General features: G+C 41.2%; 2 protein-coding genes across 8 annotated transcripts; both read right to left on the minus strand.

The window, feature by feature from the left end:
- Window positions 1-941: 941 nt before the first annotated feature.
- decr2 (2,4-dienoyl CoA reductase 2, peroxisomal) lies at window positions 942-6,524 on the minus strand. 6 transcript variants are annotated; one of them, XR_003930045.1, is made up of 10 exons: window positions 6,465-6,524; window positions 5,268-5,366; window positions 4,997-5,065; window positions 4,131-4,182; window positions 3,890-4,025; window positions 3,385-3,509; window positions 2,850-2,943; window positions 2,421-2,525; window positions 1,540-1,818; window positions 942-1,309 (listed from the first exon to the last, which is right to left on the minus strand). XR_003930045.1 is itself a non-coding variant. In XM_030077107.1 (10 exons), exons 1-10 carry the CDS (start codon window positions 6,485-6,487, stop codon window positions 1,275-1,277), a joined length of 927 nt encoding a protein of 308 aa, XP_029932967.1. In that variant the 5' UTR covers window positions 6,488-6,524; the 3' UTR covers window positions 942-1,274. The 6 variants fall into 6 exon arrangements, 5 of the variants coding, with proteins under 5 accessions (XP_029932967.1, XP_029932969.1, XP_029932970.1 ...); XM_030077107.1 differs by having other exon boundaries at window positions 1,630-1,818; XM_030077109.1 differs by having other exon boundaries at window positions 1,566-1,818.
- A 1,284-nt stretch (window positions 6,525-7,808) lies between these two features.
- On the minus strand, window positions 7,809-10,964 carry LOC115377745 (retinol dehydrogenase 13). Of its 2 annotated transcripts, none has more exons than XM_030077727.1 (7): window positions 10,779-10,964; window positions 10,249-10,367; window positions 9,992-10,147; window positions 9,749-9,853; window positions 9,220-9,432; window positions 8,989-9,090; window positions 7,809-8,315 (listed from the first exon to the last, which is right to left on the minus strand). In XM_030077727.1, the coding sequence occupies exons 1-7, from the start codon at window positions 10,841-10,843 to the stop codon at window positions 7,999-8,001; spliced, it is 1,077 nt and encodes a 358-aa protein (XP_029933587.1). In that variant the 5' UTR covers window positions 10,844-10,964; the 3' UTR covers window positions 7,809-7,998. The 2 variants fall into 2 exon arrangements, with proteins under 2 accessions (XP_029933587.1, XP_029933588.1); XM_030077728.1 differs by having other exon boundaries at window positions 10,901-10,928.
- Between the last annotated feature and the right edge of the window lie 2,464 nt (window positions 10,965-13,428).

Genomic DNA, 13,428 nt, shown 5'->3' on the forward strand with positions numbered 1-13,428 from the left:
TTATGTGTAAAGTCATATGATCATAATGTGGCAGCCCTCTTTATTGATTAAAAAAAAAAAAAAAAAAAAAAACACTTAAAATCCTCAGAGGTGTCAAAGGTCAGGGTCTGTTACATAACATGGCCCCTCGTGGGAGTCAGTGCCTTGCTCAAGGACACTTAAGCAGGGTGGATGTTTGTCGGCACAGACCCCTGGTCATCCAACAATTGAAGTACGGTCTCTTTAACTATTAAACGACCCTACTGCTTTTACATCAAACCTAACTTTAAATTAAACCGATGTTATTGGGGAACTCATGGAAGTAGAATATCTATTATTTTGATATATATCTATATCTATATCTATATAGATATAGATATAGATATCTATATAGAAATATCTATATATGTCTATATAGAGATAGATATATCTATCTAGATAGATATATCTATCTATATAGACATATATAGATATATCTATATAGATATCTATATCTATCTCTATATAGATATATATTTATATATCTCTATCTATCTATCTATCTCTATATAGAGATAGATAGATCGATAGATAGATAGATAGATAGATATGGATAGAGATATGTATAGATATAAATATAAATCGCCAAATACACTCACATAAGACGTTGAAGGGGAGCATTTGTAACATAGCAGTACTTTGGCGCCACCATCTGACGCGACATGACCATAGCATCTAATTTTAAATGTTAAATTGGATTTTTTTTTTTTTTTTTTTTTTTTTAGACTTGGGGCCTTTACCTAGTCCTGTGCAGAGTCTACAAAGGAAGCAAGATTTACTCCACCTGATTTTGTATTGAACCCACCCTGCTACATCTTGTAATATCATTTTCAAGGATGTGAGATCTTTGTGCCAGGCAAAACACATATAAGACAAGCATCTGCAATTTGTGGTGCTGGAATCAAACCGGAGTCACAATTAACTGTAATTATAAAAGGTTTTATTGATACAGAGGTTGAGGAAAAATATAACATAAAAATAGCAGGTGATTAACATGGCTGTAGCTGAAATCCAACATGACAAATGAAAGTGTTTTTCAAGGATGACTTTATCCATGACTCCATGCATAATTTGGTCCATCACCAGGTCTCTGAACACCTTTAATATTCAGATATTTTCGGCAAGGTAGTAAGTGCATTAGTGTTCAACTTGTCCAGACCCTTGTTCTTAAACCTGTAAGGCAGCAGGTTTAAGATCTAAGAAACAGCATATCTGTGTTACAGATGGCTCCTAATTTTCATTTTGATTTTCAAGGTTTACTTGTCCCTTTTCTTTTCAGATGACCAATAGCCTGAAAGAAAATAAGAGAGACCAGAGGATTAGTATGGATTATACTGCATTCATGCAAATTAATTAGTTTTGTAAACAGTCTCCTAAAGCAGCTTAAACAGTTTATTTATGCAAAACTAGTTAGGTCTAACACATGACTTGATGAACGTCACATTAACTCTAGTTTCCACAACACACACATTGTGAAGGTTATAAAGTTCACTGTCAAACACAGCATCCTGCCATACGGACCTCATGCTGCTCCTCCTCCTACACACCTGGGCCTGGAGGAGGACAGCAGGGGCCTCGCTCAGAGTTTAGCAGATTGAGAGAAGGCTATACCCAACATCTTAGAGACGTCATTGGCCGAGGTCAGCCATGCCCCGCCGTCCGCCACCAGGATGGCTCCAGTCACGTAGGAGGAGGCCCGGCTGGCTAAGAACAGAACAGCGTGGGCCATCTCAGTCTTGTTGCCCGCTCGCTGTAAAGGGATGGACTGGAACGCACCGGCAGCCTCGCCTCTCGGTCCACCTGAGGGGTTCAAAAGAGAGAAGTTGACCCTCTGATACATGGTTATATTTAATCAATCTGTGATTTTCAGTGCATTCCAGGAGTTATTTTGGAGTTATTCAGTGTCGGTCAGCCTGGCATTTACTGTTGTTGTTGTTTTACATAGTTGAAAATGTACTTTTGTCATCAAACTCCATTCTGGTAATGCTGTGCATATCTTAAAATGACATCATGTCCTTTATATTTAGCCAGTTATCATGGGATTAAGGAAAACATAGCAGAACAACAAAATTACAAACAGCCAATTTAAGAAGTGTTAAAAGTGTTTTGCAGTGGATTTTTCCTCAGTAAAACAGCAAATTCTAGAGTCAAATGTTTGATGTCAATATTTCTGATTCAAATAATTGCATTCATTCAACATCCTAAAAGGCAAACTGAGAATGCAGCAAAATATGTACAAAGTCAGCTATTTCAATGTCTCACAATGACTGAAATTCACTCATTGGTGCATTCAGTCCAGCATCTTAAAAGGTGCCTTTTAGATGCTCAGACTGTTCTTGAAAGAGGTGTACAAATGTGAAATTAGTCATTCCAGTCATTTATACCCAGTGTGAAGTCCTTACCCAGTCTGCGGAAGCCCTCTGTGCCAGAGATGGGGCCAGGAGCCAAAGTGTTGACCCTCACCCCGCTGGGCCCCCACTCCACTGCCAGGTGCCTGGTCATAGCATCTAGAGACAGGGAAGGGAACATGAGGTTATGAAGCATGATTCTCATTCTGACATTATTATACGAGAGGCACTTGGGCCACCTCGTGTCCTGCCAGTTTCCCTCATCAATATGAAAATTTATGCAGCAAGGTGTTCCAAAATCTAACCAGAGCTAATCTATTCAATTAGGAAACTATGTTGTCAGCATGAAGTTTCCATCATTATTATTCTTGAATTATTGTGTCCACAAGCCAATGTTAAAGTCAGTTTTACTCACTACTAAACTACGGTAAGTTATTGGCAATAGGACATAAAAAATACAAAAATACTGATATTATTTCTCACCATTTGCAGCCTTGGCAGAGCCAGCGTGCACCTGCAGGCCCTGCCCCCTGTAGCCAAGCGTTGCAGAGATGTTCACAATGTTGCCACCATGATCCTGCACACAAATATCATGGGACGCATCTAATGAAAAGCTTATATTTAATTTTGCACAACACCAAAATAGAAATATTTGGTTTGAGAACAAGATTTGCTGAAATGTCTTGCAACGCCAGTAATTCACTAATAGCGCCTCTGTTGCTGAGCGCTTGAAAATACAAGCTGGTAAGGGAGAGGAGATTGAGTGTGTCTTGAAATTCTAACAAATGAGCAGTTTTTGATCCAAATGGGATGACAAATGAGTTTTGAAAGCCAGAAATCTCAGCAGCCAGTCAAAGTAATCATAAAGCCATCAAAATTGATCCATATCGCCATCAACCCTCCTGATGATATATTACCATCATTTTTATGCCATGGGGTACTAAAAAAATGTGTATTGCCTGTTAACTTGGACATGAGGACTAATTTTTCAAGCAGACTGACAGGAAATGCACTGTACCTTGAACCATTTTTCATAAACCACCTTGCTGGTGTTGAATGTGCCCATGGTGTCGATCTCCATGACAGTCTTGAAGGCGTTAAAGGAGAGGGCCGTAGCGGGACAGAGGAAGTTCCCAGCAGCGTCTATGAGAAACAGCACCAAAGCCAGAGTTGTCACATGCTGCTCAACAAATATATTATGCAAGGAGTTGAACATTTTTGCTTCAAAGTGGATTTTGAAATTTAACATGACATGATAAAAGTGACTATGCCTTACTGACACACCAGCAAAACAAATGGACTTTAGGATGTAAAGATAACAGATAAAGATATATATGAATATCTTGGAGAAAAGTTAATGATTCAACCAAAAACTTCTATACATTGCCTTTGCTCCAGTAACATTTACACACATTCACCAGTATGTGCCTACAGTGATAGGATATATAAAATGGCAAATGGCAAACACACCAATCAGTGAGCACAAAAACACTTTTCAGGTTTGTGCCACAGAGGTTACCTACTGTTGACGAGGATGTCTATGCGGCACAGCTCTCTCAGTGTCTCCTCCACAGCCGCAGTGATGGTTTCAGGCTGCCTCACGTCCATACACAAAGGGAGGCAGCGGCGTCCTGTCGCAGCCGACAGCTTTGTAGCTGCCTAGGGAGACACAAAATGATATAATGTGAGACTGATATTTGTAAGTCATTTGAGGTATTTTGTAGAATTGGTAAACATTATATAACATTATATCAGAGAAGTGACCTCTCTGAGCTTGTCTATGTTCCTGCTTGCAATCGCTGTGTCACAGCCATGCCTGGAAGAAAAATAAGACAAAACAGGTTGAAGATAAAAAGCCTGCGATATATCAAGTGGATGAGATCATGATTAAAAAAAATATTGACAATATAAATGGGATGATAACAGTAATTTAAAGAGTAGGACACAGGGTGAAGGCCAGGAGGTAAGACATGAGTGGTCAGAGACGCTATTATGAATAAAATTACAATGAGTGCAAGGTAATTATGGAGAAACATAAGATGCCCTCTTAAATGGTAAAAGGTCACAGGCACCAAATAAAATGACAATATGAGGCAAATGTCATGACAGACAGTCATGAAACTAAATGAGCTCATTAAAATCTATGCTTCTGAATTTGATAAGACAGTATTTTCAACACCTGGGTAAACTGAGTCAACGCTTTTACCTCTATTCTATTCCACAAGGACAAGCAAAAAAACACAGAAGAAAATCCGACTGTTAGATAACACAACTACAAGGTGCAAAGTGCACTTACTAACTCACTCATTGTTAAAGAAAAATAGCAACAACAAAATACTGATGGAGCATGACTCTACAGCCACACCAGCGCTGACAGTATCTGTGGATAGAAGATGATAGGGCCAATTTTCGCCTGCTGCATGTATACACTGCAGTTTTTCAGTGCTTTTTTCGGGTGGTGCACTACATATAGCTAGAATAAATAACATTATTTTGCATTCAAGGAGCTTCTCGATTGCATATTTTCTGTGTTTCGCTGACAGTTTTCTTTTGATCAAGGATATCTGCGTCTTGATAGTTCTGCTCCACATGGCCTAATCAGGGAGAGACACATAGGCAATCTGTTTTACCTCATGAGGACTTCAGCTATACGGAGCCCGATCCCTGATCCACCACCTGTGATAAAAGCAACCTGATCCCTGAAAAACAAAACAAAGTCTCACATTTTAAATCCTACAGTTGTTAGAGTCAGAGGCATTGCAGCATTTGGTCTCCTGAAATAAGTAACCATATCTATTAGCCAGATAGGCTGCAGAAGAATTTGTGGAGTGCAATGGTGTAAAACACTATGATCACACATGATAATACATAATAAGGAGATTTATGCTGATGCATGCTTACTTTAGTAAATCTGGACTGTAGACGTATGTGTACGATGTCATGCACTCGTCCATGTCTACATCTTCAGGCAGCTCTCCTGCTCTCTGTGGCTCTGCCATCCTGAGAAATGTGAGAATAAACTAGAACGGAGCAATTCCTGAGGAGAATGTGTGTGTCAGCCTAATCAGCCTGATTAGTCTGGTTGTGCACTTATGTGTTTATAATTATAAGAGTGTGCATGTTTGATCAGCATCTGAAGTGGAGATTCTACTGTATATAGTTTCTGACTTGCAGTATAAATACAATGGGAGGGGATGGAGCATTGGCTTCCACGGATTTTATAACGCATAAACGATACATATCATCAGTATGAGAGTCTGGAGGTTTGATCAGCATGCATTGCATTGTGTTTATGGGCTGGGCTTCATGACGCTCAGTAAAGCCCATACCGCTCATGGACCATGGACTGGGCCTCACTGACTGTCATATATTTCATAACTCATAAACCATGCATGACATCAATATGAAAGTGTGTACATTTCATTAGCATTTACAAATTTGAGTGGAGTTCCTACTGTACACTGTGGCTGACTTCTAAATACAATGGAAGTCTACATGACTATTATAATAAAGGCTTTTTTTGTATTGATCGATTGATTGATTTTTTTTATTTTTATTTTAATGTATTGATATTAAACTATTGAGTTATTAAAGTTTAAATAGGTATATAGAGTCTAAAAAATTACAAACTTTAAGTCGGCCATAACTCATCAATTATGCAAATGTATGCCGATTTGATGAATTTGCATAAATTCACACAACTCTGCACGGTATGTGTCGTTTGCTCGGTTTTAGAATTACAAACGAGCAAAAAAAGAAAAAAAAAAAGAAGAAGAAAATGTATGCCAGACAACATGAGTAAATACAGGCACTGACGTTTCCTGTAACATACTTCAACTGAAATAAACAACTTTGTCCTTCTGAGAAACCATACTGGCAGCAGTGAGGCAGCAACAGCTAGTGTTCCTGTGCAGAAGTTCTGTGTGTGTGTCTGCTCTGCTGTGTCCTCCTACCTGTCAGAAGAAAACACACACACACCTGTCACACTCTCCTTGGTAGCAAACACAACTTATGGACGAACAACTGGTCAAAAGCCGACGTAGAACTCTGAGGCAGACTCAACCAGAAAAGGCTGGTTTTAGTGAAAACAGCTTGTACCTTGAACCATCTCGTTTCGCCATCCGCTAGAAATGCATTATGGGCAATGTAGTCCGTAGGGCTGGCCGCGTTCAAGAGCACAAGCACGGCGTGGAAAAGCCGCTTGACTTCGCGAGCAGCTCGTTTTCGGCATAATTGTCATCACTAAATAAATAAACAATAATTTAACATAAAGTTTTCCCTACGGCATTCAACAGATCGTACTCTAAGCGTTAATTAGTCGTAATCAACTGTATTACTAGTGCAAAAATGGATGAGAGATGAATTAATGACCTTAACATTTGAGGTACACCCTGCATCAGACAACACCAGAGCCTATTTTGAGAATCCTGACTGTAAACACACATCAAGTTTGTACTGTATGTCCTGCTGCAATATTGGCTCGTTTTCTCTGCTTGGCAGTCAGGGATAGACCGATGATCCCACTGCTCATCTCCAATGAACATCAGAATGAATGATGGCACCGGCAAGGATCTCTATCGGTAAACCAACACCAGGTTAAATGATCCACAGCCATAGGGTTTCAGGGATCGATGTGCATTAGTGATGAGAAGGGCCCCTGCTGAACTGTACTTGGGGATTTAGTGATGGGAAAAGGCCCGTGAAATGGATCCCTGCCTCTGGGATGAGTCTCCCCCACAGCACTCAGGGCATGTCTGCAGGCTGGAGCTGCACAGGGCTTTTCCATTTCGAGGATCATCGATGATCAAAAAAGAGCACTTTTCAATATGAAACTTGAAACGTTTTTCCAAAGCTAAAACATGGAGATTGAATCTGCAATATTTTAAAGCAAAAAAAACGGAAGCTGCCCATGTGTGTGACTCATTATAGGACATACACACGGTTTTATTGGTTTCACTTCAATTAGCTTTACAAGGCTTTATGCTGCTGTTTATTCTTCGTCACCAGATGGCGCTCTATGATTTATTAGTGTAAGTATGTGCACAAAGCAATAAAAAGGCATTAAAGTAAATAGCTTTTATAGTTAATTTACTGATGACAGCACCAGAAGTTAGAATGGGATCCTTCCCTTAACCACTGATTAAATAAACATCATAAATGTGTTTAGTCTTGTCAATGAGCTTAGTGTTTCATCAATAAATAAATAACAAAGTTGCATCTCCATCTGCACTAGATCATAAGGGATATCATTTAAGGGATATTCAATTTTCCAATCAAGTTAAGGGCGGTTGAAGAGGGTAAGAAATTAGTGAGTCAGTGAAAACAGATGTAACTTTATTTCATTAATTACATATCTTTGGTCATGTAGATTGTTGTTATGAAATCTCTCACAACCAATGCTTTTTTCCAAAGTTCAGGAAAAAGACACTGTCAGGAACATGAAAAGCTTGTGAAACAGTTTATTTAAACATGATATCCTGATGCAGGAATGTAAGCATATGTGCAAAAGGTTGCCATTACACACTGTCAGACAACCAGAATTACACTCTCAGACAATTAACTCTTCCCGTAAGGCTCTCATCCACATCACAGCTCAAGTCCTAAAGGTCCATCGTTCACTGCTGGCCCGGGCCTAGGCCACCACGCCTCTTACAGCCGGTGCTGGACTTGTCTGTGCTGGGTTTGCCTGTGCAGCTTTGCTCTGGCCTTCTGCTGGTGTATTCATCTTGCCGGTCTGTCCTCGCTCCTCCTCCAGACCCACCAGCCTGCTGCTAACCTCCCACAGCATGCGAGCCGCCTCCTCATCCAGGGCCTGGGGTGCCGGCTCCTTTTCTGTCATCACATCATAGTAGCGGCCCGTCACGCCCTCCAGCTCCTCAGCAACAGCCAGGTAGACGCTGGGCTGGGACCCCAGCTCCGGGCCCTTCACCAGGAGGGAGAAAAAGGGACCTGCAGGGAGGATGGTGGAGGCCAGAGAGCGGTTTAATGGTGAAATGCTGAACAGAACAGGTGGGATAGCAATGTTTAAACCAAGCTTGGGCCAACATCCAATAATATTCATGAATACTGCAATATTTGCAGCCATAGAAATATCCTCTGAAAGAAGACTTACATAAAACAGAAAAGGGTATATTTTTAAATGTGGGGTTCATGTCAGACAGGTTAGGTAAATCACAATATTGCACTGATATGTCAAAATATCATGATATGTTGACAAGACTGTACCATGATATTAAATTAAGGATATCACCAAAGCCTACAGTTTAAACCCTAAAACATTAGGCTTTCAAGGCTGGTTAGGGCAATGTAGCATATTGTGAAAGTATCCATGAAAACAACTGCAAAAACAACCTTATAACTCCAATTTTGGTGACTGGACTTTGATGCTTCTCTATTGGTTTCTGAAACCTTTTCAAACCCAAGTAAATAAACTCAAATGACATGGCCGTTAAGCTAAAAACAGGTCTGTTTTCCTTGGTTTGGGAAAACTTGACATTTTGGAGATACAAAGGTTCCACAACTGCAGCATGGTCAGTTAATTACTGCATACCCAGGAGGCTAAACAAAGTGAGTTTATTGATTTCTCTGAGCTCGGTATCTAATGAAGGAGCAGGAGACTCACTGAGGACTGAGCTTGAGAACTGGGACTGGTGCAGGCCGGTGTGCCTCCCGAGCTCTGTGGCCACGACCCCAGGGTGCACTGCATTCACCGTGACTCCTGTACCTGTTACACACACACACACACACAAGCTGCCTCACTTAAAAGAGGTATTTTCATTTCCCGATCACAAATAAGAACATAGGGCTAACTCCCTCCCACACACTCCCACATGTGTGAAGCCACTAGACTTGCCTTCTAAACGCTTGGCGAGTTCTCTGGTGAACAGAACATTGGCCAGCTTGCTTTGGCAGTACGCCTGCTTGGTATCAAACTTCTTCTTCTCCCAGTTCAGGTCGTCGAAGTCGATCTTTCCAACAATGTGGGCGAGTGAGGCCAGGTTGATCACTCTGCTGGGGGCGGAGTCTTTTAACTTATCCAGCAGGAGATTTGTCAACAGGAAGTGGCCTGGGAGAAGAGAGAAAACTTCACCAGTCAGGTAGCGATGGTGTAAGGGGGCAGATCCCTGCAGTGCAAACATGATTTAGAGAACATTTTCTTTCGGAAAGCCTAGAAAAATAGTCAGCACTCTCTCTCTCTCGCAAAAAAAGAATGAACTGTGTATTTATTCAGTGGTCAAATGAACAGATCTCACCAGTGCAGCCTTTGTTAAAGTAGCCAAAACAACACATTTACTGACACAGACAAAGAGGTGAGTATTTTAACAATTTTATGAATTTTCTGCCCTTTTCTTAGCTCACTCTGATCGCTTCAGAAAACATACCTAAGTGGTTTACTCCAAACTGCATGTCGAAGCCGTCCTCTGTCTTCCATGCTGGACATCTCATCACTCCTGCATTGTTTATCAGTATATCCACACGCTGCTCGTCTACAATACAACGGAGAAATCAAACACAGGCCTTTAAGTCGCTGTTTCTGGGTGTGTTTATTGCCACTATAAACCTGATAAATGCACAGGCAGCACTGATCACAGCAGGCGACGTGTGTTTTGTGCAGCGGCCCTCACCTTGTTTGACTCTCTCTGCAAACTGATGGATGGATTTCATCGAGGCGAGGTCAAGGTGGCACGCATAAACATGGGGATTCAGGGTCTTCCCTCGGATTTCCTTCGCAGCCGCCTCGCACTTCTCCATGTCCCGGCAGCCCATGATGATCCGACCCCCTGGTGAACCGGAAACGGCAAAAGAAGTGTGTCAGTGGCTATCAAAACCATGTCATCTTGCACTCAGTCACAGGTTGGTGACTGAATTTTTCTCCATGCACCTCTCTTGGCCAGCTCCCGGGCTGTTTCCTTCCCGATGCCCGTGTTCGCCCCTGTTATAACCACAGTCTTCCCTTTAATGGTAGCCTTACTGGGACAGGGGCCTCCAGTGACCTTGCTCCTGCAAGAATTAAAACCAAGGTCAAGGTTATTGTCTCAAAACCACCCTCAACATCTGGATCATTCACTTCAAGCTTTACTGTCCATGTACATTTGTTCCTCTGCACCTACAGAGGTTTTGTTTTTTTCCTTAGAAACAATGTAAGGGATTACACCTGTGTATGCCCCTTCCATGTCCATTTAATAACACATGACAGAAAAAATATAATTTAACAAGCTCAGTAATGTGAATTAACGTGAATTAACAAACATACATGCCTACATAATAAAAAAAAAATCCTAAATGGCTAAATATGCATCAGAAGCAAATTTATGATAAACACTGCTGTTAAAAATACAATCTGCTGAATGTAGTGCATATTACACCAGCCTGAAGTGCCAGCTTGGCTATGAAGGGAGTCTGCTTACTCACTTCAGTAAAACAGCGCAGCCGAACACGGTTCCAAAAACGGAGGCCGGTAAAATATATTTGCTCATGTTTCCCGATTTAACAAGACAACAAAGTGTGTCATTACGGGTTTTTAGACCCACTACCTGCTGATTTGATAACGCTCCTCAAACACAAGGTTACATGCGCATGTTTTTCGCGTCACGACCCCAACAGAGACAAGCCTGTTGCATTTTGGGAAGTGTAGTTACATTTTGAAACAGCGTCAAAAAAAACACAGTTAACAAAGCCATTTATTATTTTAGAAAGGTTGTTCGAGCTTGATTATTTATTTATTTAGTTAGTTAGTTAGTTAGTTAGTTAGTTAGTTAGTGTAGTTTTAGGTTTATGATGTAAAGCTTGTCCTTAATCTGAATCTTATGTTCCAGACACAGAGCTTCATTTGTCTCCGCTGAGTCTGTCAGACTTCCTCTATCAAAAACAAAACATCACAGACTCACCAGACGCTTCCTGAACAGAGTACACGTTATTCTTATGATAATGGGCAGCTTTGTGCTTTGATATGTGAACATGGTCAGCTTTCTTTTGAAGCTTGATAAGAGAGCCAAGTCTCTCTTGATGCCATCTGTGAGAAAACTTGGAGCAGTTCCACTGAAAGAGCAGACTTTGTGGACAGACAGTCCAGGTTCACATGAAAAACCAAACTGTCATTGCCGTATAGCTGTATGAAGTAGAGAAGGGAAGAACAAATTGAGCCGCTCCATCTTTATTAGTGCTTTATTAGTAAAAATTGGTGCAATTTGTGAATTTTGTTCTGTGATTTAAATGGCACAGGGCGGCAGCTGCCTAATTATCCTTCAAATGATCTGCCACATTCTTTAATCATTATTTCTAACAAGTACTTTCATTATGAGAATAATATAGTCTGGAGAGTCTATATTCAATACTGAACACAAGCTGATGTGAATTTTTTAAATCTTTACTTTATTTATTTGTAACAAAGGCACTGAAACAGGTTGCGGGATGACCAAAAATGGTAATAATGCCCACCAAAACTGATCTCCTGTTACATTACATTTGCATTTTTAGCATTTGGCTGATGCTGTTATGCAGGCTGAAAACATGTAACAATAGAAATATGGTTAAATAAGAAATTAGTTTGAGTTGAGGTGGAGCAAAGAATTATGGGCCCTATGCACTACCTTCATAGCATTAATTAACTATTAGGAACAAAATTTCACCAGTAGTCCCCTGTCCAAAATCTGTCCAGCGAGTGCAATTCTTCATCGTGCACAAGAAAACCCGAGCCAGATTTTATTCCTGTTCGTTCCAGTTTGCCTCAGATAACACATATCACTACACAACTGCTGCTCTGCTGTACATGCAGTACACGAAAAGCATTTCAGCCCAGAAATGTTACGGGCCCTGTTACAGTTTGGGGCCTCGTGTAAAAAAATAAAAAAATACAACTTTTCCCCGACTATAGCCCCACTCAAAAGTGGAAAAAGCTGTGAGTCAGTGGGAGAGGGTGATGCAACCATGAGGTTTTTTGGCCTGCAACAACAGAGAGGGAATGATTTTACTTCTCTCTCTGGAGGAGGAAAGTCTTTCCTCCATTTAAAACAAATTGAGGCTGGAGCACTGAGTGTGCCGGCACAGTTCAGAAAAAGCTGCAGTAAGGCAGAAAGCAGAGCAAGGTGGGGTGCAGGGTCGGACCGAGGCCTGGAGGTATGGAGAGTGCCGGTCCTTTCACGGCCTTGTACACCAGCACAGGAGTTTTGACTTCAACCCTAACCTCATTTTCTCTGGGACAGTGTTAGCCCACATGCGGTCCAAAGTGGAACAAACTCTCTCATCCTGTCCTATAGAGGTTAAAGTAACTGGCATTTGAGGCACACTTCCATATACAGCTCCATTCTCTGAAGTCTCCCTCTCATTTTGGATTCATAATCTGTAATTTTACATGTTTTCCAGCTCTCTGCACATTTGATCCTCCTGCACAAAGACTCAGGAAGAGAGGGTTAAAATTAGTAGAGGAGACCTTGAAGGACATGGGATGGGGGAAGTTTTTTTTTTTTTTTTTTTTAAGTCAGTAATGATAAATAGCCTAAACAAGATTCATATTCATTTATAGGGCACAAAAGTATCACTTTACTCTGAATGAAGACAAATTTGAGCAGTGAGAAAAAACAAGGCCAGCCCTTGCAACAGGAGGTGGAAAACTTGAGGTGACACATTAAAAAGTGAAAACTAGGACATGAGTCTGGTGTCTGAGAGAGGAGGGGTGAGAGAGAGGGAGAGGAGGGCAGCAGAGAAGTGGCCCTGCTCTATTTGTTCACAGCTCAGGGTGTGTCCCCCTGGAGTGTTTGACCCTCGGTGCCCTCTGCTGTCAGCCCGCGCTGCTTGACCTGCAATATGATTTATGACAGCTCTGTTCCCACGATAACCCCCAGGAAACTCTCTGCCTCGCCACCTCCCAGCCTATATCTCAAGCGTGTCAGAGACCTGGATGGCTGGAAAAGGTGAGGGTACTACACTGAGGATGTGTTTTCAGCTGCTACTCTATTCAATATTCATCCACCTCAACAACAAGAATAAAAACACCCACAGGTCAAACGATCTTGTTTTGGGAGGCTGGAAGATCAGATTCCTCTGCAGTCACTGTTTTTTTCTG

Source organism: Myripristis murdjan, chromosome 19, assembly GCF_902150065.1.
Source record: "Myripristis murdjan chromosome 19, fMyrMur1.1, whole genome shotgun sequence".
Classification (NCBI taxonomy): domain Eukaryota; kingdom Metazoa; phylum Chordata; class Actinopteri; order Holocentriformes; family Holocentridae; genus Myripristis; species Myripristis murdjan.